Raw genomic sequence first — 13,506 nt, 5'->3', positions numbered from 1 at the left:
AAACAAATTTTTCATGCAAACAAATTTTGTCAATCAAATTATCAAGGGAAAACTCTACTTGTTTAGTAAATCTGCGTAATCGGCTTTAAGAAGTATATGTAAAAAATTCAGAGTAGTATTTCAAGGCAAAGTAATAGTCAAACTCAGATATTTGATTGCCTTCATAGTCATTTTCTGTAGACATTTTTTAGTTTATCTTGAAAAACATTGGACTAGGGGAGCTGAACATGGCATTCTACACATTCAACTTTTGTGATTTTGTAGACTTTAGGTTCTTTTCATTCCTTGTTTGTTCAGTTCAAAGCGTGTATGGTTGTATGAATTATGTTCTCTCCTTATTGCTTTTATCAGATAGGTAGCAATAATTTGGTCTGCACTTTGACTGTGAATCTGACTGCAGATTTCTGCCAGAGAATGTCTTCCACCTGCAATCTACTTATTAGTGTGTTGCTTTACTATTTGTGTCAACACACATGTGGCCCAATGCTATTTGGGCAATTGCATAGGTTCATTTGACATCCTTGCCTTTTGCAGCAAGGCACCAAGCGTATGCCTAGTATAGCTGTTATAAAATTTGTGGGTTGCTACTGAGCCAGGGGGAAGAAGATGGAGGAATTTTTTGTTTATATCATAGAGAGGATAATTGTGACATTCAGCTCAAGTGTAAGTATCGGTCTATGTTTTGCACCATATGCACCGGTACTATGCGTTTGCCTTTTATTGTTCTTATTTGATGCCTCTCCAGTTCTGTCTAAAGTGGAGATGCCATGCTGTAGTAGCTTCTGTTTCCATCTAACTCAACTGATCTGCCAATTATACTCTGTTTCTCCAACAGGTGCACTCATTTCATTAGTGGTTACCACAAGTGGAAATGTGGAATTCTATGGATCTCAAGCAAGCCTTCTCTGCTACAATCTTCTACCTGCTGCTTCTATTCTGTGTGGGCTGCAGATTTCAGGTGCTTGTATCAGGTAGCTGCTGCTAGTTCAGTGGTACAGTAAAATAGAGGCAAAAAGCTATAGCAGCTACTGCTAATGCTGTAGCATGGTCCTTACTATTGTCAGATTGTGGGTAGTATGTTGTCTTAAGAGTTTGGACACTCTTGCAGTCTTGCAGAATTGGCCGGTGTATGCAATTGAGTTCTCCCACAGGAGTGGAAGAGACCTTGTCAATATGGCAAAGAAGAGGACCAATTCGATCTCCATTACTGAGGATGTCAGGTACCCGGCAAGGTACTGGATATTGGTTGGCATGGTTGATGCTATCTTCTCTGATGTAGCACAGCCTGACCAGGTATTCCTATCATTTCCTTGCAACCTGGTGTCTGATTCACTTGTCTGTCACATTGTTGAATTGAGAGTTGTTTACCCGTATTCCCTGCCTTTATGTTGTTTTCATTTCTAATTTGGCAATATTGGTCTTAGCACATGATGAGCATACTCGGATTCCCCTTCAGGACATCAATTGGATGATGCAGATTCGAGTTTCTAATGCCTGTTATGCCCTTTGTTTCCTCATTTATATATGGTTCCAACTGTGTATGTGATATCTATAAATAACCTGCCATTGCCTGTTTGGACCATTGTAATTTTGAACAGCTTGTTGCTTGATGGATTTATAATACTAGTTATTAGTTTCACTTCTGTGTTTATATACATATACAATATAATTGTAGTAACAATATATAGTATTTGCACTATTTGAAACGTGCAATTTTCATATTCTTGTGTTGTAACTTTTGAAGACCGTATTCATTGTCTATTTTTGCAACAGTGGAATAAAATTTGTACTCTGTCAATTTTAATTTATGGTAGAGACTCGTTCTACATTGGGATAGATACGTTAAGTGTGTTTACTGGACAACCCTTCAAAAGAGTGTGTTTACTGGGCCAATAGTTCAATTCTAGCCCAGCCGAGCACCAACTTCAGTTAGCGGGTATTGGATCATGCGTCTGTTAAGGTTTGACGGACCCGGTAAGGTTTGGCGGGTTTGATTCGCGGACCCGTTAATATTGCCTGTGTATAGAAACAACCAGCTTTGAATGTGATCATTGGATCTAGATCTGATGGCCCTAAGACGTTGCCTGAAAAAATGCTATATTTCAGACGACTGAAATATAGCAACTCCCTTTTTTAAGCGAGAACGACTCTTTTTTTATGTGCAAAGGTAGTATTGTATTTCGCGTCGTTCTCCGCGCGCGCCGTGCTGACTTGCCAACGGATGGTGTGCCCTACCTGGAGAGGCCTCCGGATCCCCTGTAATCTACACACGTATACGAAGCGTACAATAATCGTGAGAAGCTGTGTGAGAGCCAAGCAAAGGCAACGTGCTAAACCAACCCATGCACCAAAGCAAGGGACAGCGTTCTGTTCTGTGCCCCGCCTGGGAAGGCAGCTTCGGGTTCTTGGCGTGCTGCACCACCATCGAGCTCGAGCAACATCAAAGTACCCTTTTATCTACTTGCTGTTTGCTGCTGTCCTCCTATGACAACAGGATCAGGAATTCAGGATGTACTCTTGCGACACTTGTAGTTCCTATAAAAAATAATCAAACGTGCATCGTAGCTCTTGGGTTTGAATTTGATTTGATGCTCGTGTACTCGTTTCTGTTCGTAAAGATTGGTTCGCGGACAGGGAGGGATCGGAAAAGCGGCCACGAAGACGACGAACCTGATTCAAAGTGATTAGACAGTTGATGCTAAATGCCAAACTAACAAAAGCACACTATAACTATACACAACGTCTATCAACAATCTATGGGAATGGGATGGCAGGCAGCTGTGTTCCATTAGGCACCGCAAAGCGCACCTACTCCGTGCGAGCTTGGAGCCCACGCGCATATTGATTTGTTCGGCTTGTTTTTTCAGTTAGAATATTATTTCTTTCTCATAATAATTCAGTGAGAACAATGTTTTTCAGCCAGCTTCAGTTAAGATTTAGACTAGCGAACGTGGCCAATTGTTCCTCGGAAAAGCGCAATCCATGCATTGCGCGGCAGTACAGTACTACGGTACAAACTAGGAGTATCATACTCGTACGTACGAAAGAAAGCCATTGGTGCGGCCGTGCCCGTGCGTTTGTCCCTATGCCATGACCATGACATGATCAATCCACCCGCCCCGGACGACCTCAACCAAAAAAGTTACCCCGATGAGGAGGCTCTGTTATTAGCCGCAGTGGTCAGCCATACTTACCGGTACCGGGGCACCGGGCAATGTGGTCCGCGGGCGCGTGCGTAACGGCTCTCTCCCGCCCGTTCCTCCTCTCAATCCTCTGCGAGCCTCGTCGGAGGTGGGTGGGAACGCCCACCGCATCCGCAGACCGCACAGCCGTCGCCTCCAGGGTCCAGCGATCCGACCGCCGTCCACGCGCCACGGCCCACGCACGTGGCCACAGCTCAGCGCGCGTCCTCGCACAGCCGCCCGCACTCTCAAGTCGAGCCTCCGGTACACTGGATGCCTTGGTTAGAGCAACTTTAATAATACTTGCTGATTATAAGGTTTTTTTTAGTCTTCTCTTAGCTCACTCATACAGTAGTTAGCTCTTTACAGTTAATATATGACCCACTTATTTTTCTTAAAGACTTTTTTTTTGTTCTCGTGCCCAAACCAACTATAAGTTTACAGCCCGTTTCTTCTCTCTCCTTCCCTCTCTTTTTCACCTCAACATTTAGTCGGCTTAAAGTCTACTGTTATACTTGCTCTTATTACACTGGGCTGAGCTAGCCCGTGTCCGACGGCCGCACGGCCTTCCTGCTAGCGCCATAGCATAGGCTGCTGGAGTGCTGGGTAGCCCCCCGCGTAGGCATACGATTCCCGCGTCATCTGTCCCGCGGGCTCGCGTCCACGTTTTAACGGCTCCACTCCTAACACTGGCTCACACTTGGCCTCGTTCTGCTGCAGTGCAGCTCGTCGCTTTCCCCAATCTTCTTCTCCAATCCCTTTCTTCTGGGCTCTGACAGGTGACAAATCCCATGGGCGCCGCGGCGAGGAAGCCCGTCGCCGCTCTGCTGCCAATCTGGCTCATCTGCCTCGTCTGCGCGTCGAGTGAGTAGCACCAATCTGTCTCTTTCTGTTACCACGACTGGTAGTAGCAATCTCCTTTTCCCTTTCTCGCGAGTCCCGAGAAGTGCACGGAAAGTTGGCGGATTGGGAAGGAAATCCAGGCTTTGCCCCCCGTAAAGTTCTTCTGGAACTGGAATGGATTTTCTATCTTTTCTGTTCTGGGTGGCGGATTGAGGGATTGAGTTGGGGGAGGATTATCCAATGTTTATCGGCTGGCAGCTTTAGTTTTCTGTCATTGTGTGCGGTTGGATTGGTGATGCCGGAGCGGATTTGTTTGCGCCACATTGCACGCGTGCAGGAGCAGGAGCGCAGCCGTACATCGGCGTCAACTACGGCGAGGTGGCGGACAACCTGCCGTCGCCGGACGAGACGGCGAAGCTGCTCAAATCCACGTCCATCTCCAAGGTGCGTCTCTACGGCGTGGACGCGGGGCTGATCCGCGCGCTGGCGGGGTCCGAAATCTCGGTGGTGGTGGGCGTGTCGAACGGCGACATCCCCTCACTGGCCGCCGACCCGGCCGCGGCGTCGCGGTGGCTGGCGGCCAACGTGCTGCCCTTCGTCCCGGCGACCACCATCTCGGCCGTGGCGGTGGGCAACGAGGTGCTGGAGTCCGGGGACGCGTCCCTGGCCGCCGCGCTGCTCCCGGCCATGCAGAACCTCCGCGCCGCGGCCGTCGCGGCCGGGGACGGCGCGGCGGGGATCAGGTTCTCCACCGTCAACACCATGGGCGTGATGGCGCAGTCGGAGCCGCCGTCCACGGGCGCGTTCCACCCTGACGTGGCGCCGCAGCTGCAGCAGATCCTGGCGTTCCTCAGCCGGACCAGCGCGCCCTTCATGATCAACCCGTACCCGTGGTTCGCGTACCAGTCGGACCCGCGCCCGGAGACGCTGGCCTTCTGCCTGTTCCAGCCCAACGCCGGGCGCGTCGACGGCGGGTCCAGGATCAGGTACACCAACATGTTCGACGCGCAGCTGGACGCCGTGAAGTCGGCGCTGGTGCGCGCCGGGTACGGGAGCGTGGACATCGTGGTGGCCGAGACGGGTTGGCCGACAAAGGGCGACGCCGGGGAGCCCGGCGCCACGGCGGAGAACGCCAGGGCCTACGTGTCCAACCTGGTGGCGCACCTGCGGTCCGGCGCCGGCACGCCGCTGATGCCCGGGAAGTCGGTGGAGACGTACCTGTTCGCGCTCTACGACGAGGACCTCAAGCCCGGGCCCACGTCGGAGCGCTCGTTCGGGCTGTACCACACGGACCTGACCATGGCGTACGACGCTGGGCTGACCTCCTCCGCGCCGGCAGGGGGAGGAGGGGCGGCGCAGCCCAAGCAGGCCGGCGGGTGGTGCGTGGCGCGGGACGGCGCCTCGGACGCGGAGCTGCAGGCGGACCTGGACTACGCGTGCTCGCAGGTGGGCGTCGACTGCGGCGCCATCCAGCCCGGCGGCGCCTGCTTCGAGCCCAGCACGGTGCGCGCGCACGCCGCGTACGCCATGAACCAGCTGTACCAGGCGGCCGGGCGGCACCCGTGGAACTGCGACTTCCGGGCGTCCGCCACGCTCACCTCCGAAAACCCAAGTACGTGTGCCCGCGTCCTCCAATCTCTCTTGCTCTGCAATTGTTCTTGTTCATGGAATCATGGCCCGCCGAATCAACATGCTTGTTCATAATCGTCACGGAGCGTCAGCCGGCGCTGCTCGTTTGGCAGGCCGCCGACATGGCCTGGTTTGTTGGGCTTTGTCCATGCAGATCTTGCAGCACTGCACGACCATGACAAAATGGTGACATGACATGTGCATGACAAAAGGAAAACAGCTTTGCTCATCCCCTGTCCGTCCTCCTCCTTTCCATCATCCACTGTCCATGTGCTGACAGTTCGCACACGCACAGCGCCAAGCGTCTGCACTAGTCCACTCTGCACTGATGAGTGGCCACCCTCCCCTGCGCTGCGCATAGGACGCTTTCTGTCGTGTTCCACTCTTCGCTGCAAAAAAAAAAAAAAAAAAAATGCTAGGCCTTGTTTAGATACCCTCAAAATTCCAAGTTTTTTCACTCTCTCTCCATCACATCAATTTTTAGCCGTTTGTATGTAGCATTAAATGTAGGTAAAAAAAATAACTAATTGCACAGTTTAGTTGGAAATCACGAGATGAATCTTTTGAGCTTAGTTGGTCCACGATTGGACAATATTTACCAAATAAGACGAAAGTGCTACTATTCATCGGGTTGAAATTTTTTTCAATCTAAACGAGGCCCTAGTCTCCATGCGTGATCACATAGTAACAATGTAATAGTGCCCAAGTTTGCTTTGCTAGTCTTGTAGTCGCACGAAGTACACTCATGAGTCATGACTCATCTCTCGGGTTATCTAGGCGTCCGTATCTCTGTGCTTGCTTCTTGTTGGACTTGCCCACTTTGTTACGAAGGCAGTGTACGTGTACCGTCAGCACTCAGTTTTCTTGACGGAGATTGTTGTTATCTTTATGTCTGATTCTTTTTTCTGCGACAAAACCTAACTTCGTTTCCCTCTCTACGATCTCTGCAGGCTACGGCGCATGCGTGTACACCGGGGGCGGCCAATAATGCACGGCGCACGGCGGTGCTAACCGCGTGGCACATGATTAATTTTGCGAGTACCATGCATGAAAAGTTGGGCCTGCAGGCTACAGCAAGGGCTCTGGACAAACCGAATAAAGCTACGAATAATTGTGGTTGTTGCCGTGGCGTGGTGTAGTGCATGGATGCGAATGCGATCCATGGAATGGAGGCGAAGCATCCTCTTGTCTCGTAGTATCGGAAGAAGTTTCCTTGGTTGCACACTTCTTTTCAGCTGCCCTGCCTGCCTGCCTTTGGACAGGCTGGGCTGTGATTGTGACTTCGTGTAAAAAAAAAAGAACTGTTAGATTTGCCAGTGTCGCCGTGAGCTTCGTGTACGTGTAGTGCGTGTGTGTGTCTGGATGTACGGTAGAATGAGATTGTATGTGTCTATATATTTTTTTAAAAAATAATCTTCATGCAGCTTTCAGAATGCGAGGCGTCATACACTAGTAGAGAACAGACCTTTGATCCTCGATCAAAATAGGCTCTAGTCCCGGAATTTTTTTTGCGTCCGGGACTAGAAATATCTTTAGTCCCGGTTGGTGGCTCCAACCGGGACTAAAGGTCCCTGCCCAACGGCTACTGCGCCAGACAGAGGTGGCAGGGACCTTTAGTCCCGGTTGGAGCCACCAACCGGGATTAAAGGTATACTTTTACTCCTGGTTGGTGGCTCCAACCGGAAGTAAAGGTCTACTCCCGGGCCGTGGCTACGCCCGGGGTTGGAAAGTTACTTTTAGTCCCGGTTGGAGCCATCAACCGGGACTAAATGTCCTCCCTTTATATATCGGCCGTCTCCTTCTTCCTCCCCGAGCCCGAGCTCAGCACATTTTGAAGCTCACTGCACTAGTGTTCTTGCTTCCTCCCTCCCTCCATTGTTCCTCCATTCATTCTTCGATTCCTCCGTCGATTTTTTCGATTCCTCCGTCGATTCTTCAGTTGTAAAGGTTACCAATCTCATACTCTCATTTTTCACCATTGTCTTATGTCATTTTGTTCACTATATATATAGTTCTTTATTGTAGTTTTTTTCATTTGTAAGCAATTTGAGCTCAAAATCACTTCAAGCTTGCATATTTACATGAAAGAAGGTTAAAGTATATATAAATATAAACTTAGAAAATAGTTAGAAAATTATAGCAAATCCGTATTAGTTGAACTTGCGGACCGTGTTCAGCTCGGCGAGCATGTTCTCTGCCGAGCGGTAACGGACGTCAAGGAGGAGCTTTGATTCTACGAGGGAGAGCGGCAACGGTCGTGGAAGACCGTGTTCCCTTCCTCGTAGAATCGGAGCTCTTCCGTGGCCAAGTACGGTGCCGTCCGGTGGAGAAATGCTTGTCGAGATGATCACGTAAGCAAGTTCAACTAGTACGGATGATTATTTATTCATATGTCCCGATATCGTCACAGTAGTCTATCAATCACCGTACCCAAACGTAGTATATATATAAATATAAACTTAGAAAATAGTTAAAAAATTATAGAAAATCCGTACTAGTTGAACTTGTGGACCGTGTTCATCTCGGCGAGCATGTTCTCTGTCGAGCGGTAACGGACGTCAAGAAGAAGCTTTGATTCTACGAGTGAGAGCGACAACGGTCGTGGAAGACCGTGTTCCCTTCCTCGTAGAATCGGAGCTCTTCCTTGACCAAGTACGGTGCCGTCCGGTGGAGAAATGCTCACCGAGATGATCACGTAAGCAAGGTCAACTAGTACGGATGATTATTTATTCACATGTCCCGATATCGTCGCAGTAGTCTGTCAATCACCGTACCCAAACGTAGTATATATAAATATAAACTTAGAAAATAGTTAGAAAATTATAGAAAATCCGTACTAGTTGAACTTGCGGACCGTGTTCAGCTCGGCGAGCATGTTCTCTGCCGAGCGGTAACGGACGTCAAGCAGGAGCTTTGATTCTACGAGGGAGAGCGGCAACGGTCGTGGAAGACCGTGTTCCCTTCCTCGTAGAATCAGAGCTCTTCCTTGACCAAGTATGGTGCCGTCCGGTGGAGAAATGCTCGCCGAGATGATCACGTAAGCAAATTCAACTAGTACGGATGATTATTTATTTACATGTCCCGATATCGTCGCAGTAGTATGTCAATCACCGTACCTAAACGTAGTATATATAAATATAAATTTAGAAAATAGTTAGAAAATTATAGAAAATCCGTACTAGTTGAACTTGCGGACCGTATTCAGCTCGGCACAAGAAGGATATACTCTTTCCCTACAACTTCAAGTGAGTGTTAATAATATCGATCATCCTTAATGGCTCATATGTTGATTCTAGTTAATTAATGAGTGTTATGCGTTATATCCTATAAACACATGCAGCAATCATTGAATATTGATGGACATCGATCTGGTGAAAAGTCACTTGATAATCTATGACTTGATGAGAAAATCACAACAAGACTATCAAGATATGATAGATATTATCCAGAGGTAATTTCGGTATCTCTAGCAACTATATATACACACAAACATGATGATTAACTATATCTGATGACATAGCAATTTTTTTATTGGGCAGTGTTTGGAAAACCTTTATTGAGAAGCAACACATGGGAAAATGCAAAGCGCCACTGAATGTAATCCCTTTGAAAGTAAGTCCCCTAAATCGCATCATCTTTATTAATTAGACATATAGCTTTCACCGGATCACCAGGCTGGATGACAAATCTTTTTCTCGTAAAGTGGTGTCTGAGGCAGGAACAGAGAAACAACTATTATGGTTACTATGTTTGCAAGTTTATCAAGGTGGTCTCCCAAAGAACTCCTATAGAAAGACTCAAAGTACGTTAAAAATACACTATATATTCATTTAATTATTATTATTGATTGTGTTACTATGTCTTTATATATATATATATATATATATATATACATATATTAATTTATTTTCTTTTAATTCAAACATGTAGACTCAATGGTTGGAGGAAAAGGTCATACGGCAAGACCAAATCAAAGCAATTCAAGAGTCTATAGCCGGATTTTTTTAATGAGCAGGTCATCGATTCCAAGGACGAGTTCTACTTCGACCCAACACTGCCATAAAAGCCAAGCTAGAGGATGAGAGTAAACTTGTTATATCACAACAACTGTAATGCAATCTTTTTTAATATATGCACATGAAATAATATAATGTAAAATACACATATGCATGCATGCATGTAAATATATATATGATGCATGCATATATATATATATATATATATATATATATATATATATATATATATATATATATTCTATGCTTGAATTGTGTGATTTAATACGTTCATTGTGCTTGAACTGAAACATACTATACGCGCGTATAAATGTATAATTAGCAGCGTACAATACGACTTCGAAAACCTATTTTGAAAAGAAAACAATAAAATGAAAAGAAAAAAGGAAAAAAAAACCTTTAATCCCGGTTCGTATTACCAATCGGGACTAAAGGTGTCGGCCATCGTGGCATGTCAGGAGGCACCTTTAGTCCCGGTTGGTAATACGAACCGGGACTAAAGGTACTCCTTTAGTCCCGGTTCCTGATCCGGGACTAAAGGACCCCCTTTAGTCCCGGATGCTTGCTCCCGGGTGGAGAACCGGGACTAGAGGGGGTTCTCCATCGGAAGTAAAACTCTGTTCTCTACCCGTGATAATGCCATATGTATGCATGTGACGATGGTCCGAATGGGAAAGGTTTCTGCTGTCAACGTGCTCCGTCAACGTCGAGTCGGTCGATGATGGCTGGTGGAATTCGTTCGGTTGGTGGGGTTGGACCCACCTTATCGACCGGGTCATCTTTCCGTCGCGCTCCCTCGGCCCGTCGCCGCTCCACGAACACGAGTACACGACTGCCATTATCTTTCAGTATCGTTTTCACTTTTCAATCGACGGGCTCGACTTTGAACGGACCATTTGGGGAAAAAAGCTTGACTAGGGCACGATCGAGTGAGCCAACTCCCGGTAGCAAAGAAAAAGCTTGGGCAGAAGCAGAACTAGTAGCCAGCACATATGATCCGGTAACGTAGCGAGACATGAAGACATCCAATGGTCCAAAAACATATAGCCAGCTCTAATTCCTAACCCGGCATCGGCATGGCAATGGTCCTGAGATGCTTTGTTCACAAGCATTTGTTTGAGAATGCCCGAGAAAAATGAAATAGTCTTGTCCTGTCTCATTTTCTCCCACGGACCAAACACTATTTTAGAGCCACAACCGGAAGGCACAATAAGATGGAAGCGTAGAGCGCAGTGGAGGAGAACGAGATAGCGTTAAGATCTGAAAAGTGTTTTGATGATTTTTCACATACATGCCAAGACATTGGTGTGCACATTGGATAGCTAGTTTCCTTCATTTTTTTTATTACTATCTGTCGGGTACCATAAAACGGGTACCCGAGCGTATATCGAAAGAACCATTTCAACCCCATAAAAAACAAAGTCAGAGGGTAAGCCGTTGGTTAACCTCCGCCCCGTCCGAGCCCACCGGCTCTCCGCCTCGCCGTTGGCCTCGCACAGGAGGTCTCGACGGCCCGATGAATCTTCGCCTCGCGCGAGGCCTCTCACGGGAGGCCTCGACAAGGAACCCATTCTCCGTCTCGTCCGAGGCCACGCGCGTACAGCCTCAAACGAGACAGCGATTCTCCGTATTGCTCGAGGCCGGCTCGGCAATAACCCGTCGCTCCCGCCTCGACCAGTCTTCCCGACAGAGCGTCACGTCCTATTAATGCATCAACCACTCCCGCAATCTCAGCCGGACGACGGCTCGACACCGCAGAGTGGCCGACGGGACAAGGAGTCGCATCAACGCCATACCGACTAGGACAGGGCGCGACTGGGATTACCGGCCACTGTGTTCTGGTGCGGTGCCCACGATCAGCGCCTGCACTACATTGTGCCACGTAACCCCCGCCCCGAAGACAACGCGGCATGGGGAGTCCAGTGCGGGTCACCATAGCCTCAGAATCAGCGTACGAGACCAACTGTTCCCTCCTAGCCTCGGCAATCTACATTAGGGTCTCGCCAACCTCGGGATTCACGTCTGCTGAGACCACCACGACGGTTCGGCCTCGGCACTAACTGAGCCTCGGCTTCTCGCGCAGTCAACACACAGTGACCCGCACGCCGACCGCTACGCCTGCTTCGAGGTAACCCTGTAGCTCCCACGACGCACAGGATCGGATGTGACCGGCGCGTCGCCCCAGTACTTCAAGGACGGACCACTCCGTCGGCCACGCCGCCACAGGAACAGGCTACAGGGCTCGGACACGCCGCCTCCGTCCGCACGATGCCGTGTAGTTAGCACATGTATTACCCTTGTCCCCCCTTCAACTATAAAAGGGATGGACCTGGACCGTTTCTAGGCGGGAGGCGACTAGACCTAGGCTCACACAACGAACTTACGCACAAACGCACGGACGAACACTCAAGCTTTTCTACGGCTTGAGATCAACATCTCAAGCAATCCACACCGCTCCACGAGGAGACCTGGGGCTAGCTCCATCTCTCGCCCTGCTTGTAACCCCCTACTACGAGCATTTCGGTGCAAGGAATACAAGATCGATCTCTCAGACTGGACGTAGGGCACCGATTGCCTGAACCAGTATAAACATTGTGTCTCTTTGCATCACCATCCGGGATTGAGAACACGCAGTACAAATTTACTAGTTGGTTAAGGACCCCCGGTCCGAAACACCGACACTATCTAACAAAATCACTTTGGAATGGTGGTTTAATTCTATACTACTACTATCTATTTCCATACCTATTCCATTTATATTGGAGTCTTTACTTACTTTTTCCTATATCTTCTCATAAATCTATATCGCTCCAATATGTTTTCTTCCAATGTCATTATCTAAAAAATGTTTTCGTCTAATGAATGTAAATTGTTACTATTTTTATATACAGTTTAGCTTTGAATTTAGCTACTTAATCATTATAGTTTATATGGACTGTTTATGTAGGAACTCTTTCTTAGCATTCGTTTAGAGATCAAGTCGTTAGAGCAACTCCAACAATTTTGCAAATGAGGTTGGCATCCTTGAAAATTTGGCAAAACATGCAAAATTCCTCTCCAACAGCTTGGCAAATGAGGTTGGCAAATTTACGAGCTTGGCATTCTACCCCTCCGCGTGCGTATCTTTCCGCGCGCGGACTCCACTCCGCATCCCTCCCCCGCGCGTCGCTGGCATCGTTCCCGCGCGCGAGACAAACTTTCACCTCCTCCTTCCCGCGCCCAGCTGAGCCCTCGCCATAAAGATCGCGCGCCCGCCCCAATCCTCGCGATCCTGCATCGGCGACGGACTCCACCTCCACCGGTCAACAGAAAAATATTGGTGGGCCCTTCTTTTTTTAGTTTTGCCAAGTCAAAAATAGGGAACTCTTGGAGAAGGTCTATTTTTTCACTTGGCATATATTTTAGCAAGTTGCCAAATCACAAGATTTGCCAAGTTAATTTTGGCAAACTCTTGGAGATGCTCTTAGCTTTTCAAAGTTTTTATGACTTTTTCCTTCAACAATTATGTTTTACATGTAATTTGTGTTTACGTATTTTTCTTTCCAACTCGTATGGAAATTTAATTGTCATTTTTTCTTAATTTGTTTTTATTTTGAATTTACTTTCTATTACTTGTATTAAACATGGATTTTTTAAAATCTAAGGCAGTAAATTATCATAAAAATTAAAATAATCTCGTCGTTGTATCAGGCATCAGCTATTTGATTTAATCTAAGATGTTAGATTGCCATAAATCCAACAACATAGATATTTTATTATTGTCTATTTCTATAAATATCATAATTGTATTATATGTAACTTTTTATTTAATCGAAGCCGTTAGATCAAATATCTTA

At 47.5% G+C, this 13,506-nt stretch overlaps 1 protein-coding gene and 1 non-coding gene across 2 annotated transcripts; both read left to right on the top strand.

Moving 5' to 3' along the window:
• Positions 1–1,421: 1,421 nt before the first annotated feature.
• Positions 1,422–1,495, top strand: LOC136512303 (small nucleolar RNA snoR60). The gene has a single exon (XR_010773040.1). It is a non-coding gene; the product is annotated as a small nucleolar RNA snoR60 (small nucleolar RNA).
• Positions 1,496–3,788: 2,293 nt separating this feature from the next.
• LOC136546737 (glucan endo-1,3-beta-glucosidase 7-like) lies at positions 3,789–7,071 on the top strand. The gene is made up of 3 exons (XM_066538740.1): positions 3,789–4,046; positions 4,363–5,637; positions 6,605–7,071. The coding sequence occupies exons 1-3, from the start codon at positions 3,974–3,976 to the stop codon at positions 6,640–6,642; spliced, it is 1,386 nt and encodes a 461-aa protein (XP_066394837.1). The 5' UTR covers positions 3,789–3,973; the 3' UTR covers positions 6,643–7,071.
• Positions 7,072–13,506: the final 6,435 nt, after the last annotated feature.

This window comes from Miscanthus floridulus, chromosome 1 (genome assembly GCF_019320115.1).
Source record: "Miscanthus floridulus cultivar M001 chromosome 1, ASM1932011v1, whole genome shotgun sequence".
Lineage (NCBI taxonomy): Eukaryota > Viridiplantae > Streptophyta > Magnoliopsida > Poales > Poaceae > Miscanthus > Miscanthus floridulus.
The sequence above is the reverse complement of the archived record's forward strand: the minus strand, read 5'-3'. Positions and strand labels throughout refer to the sequence as shown.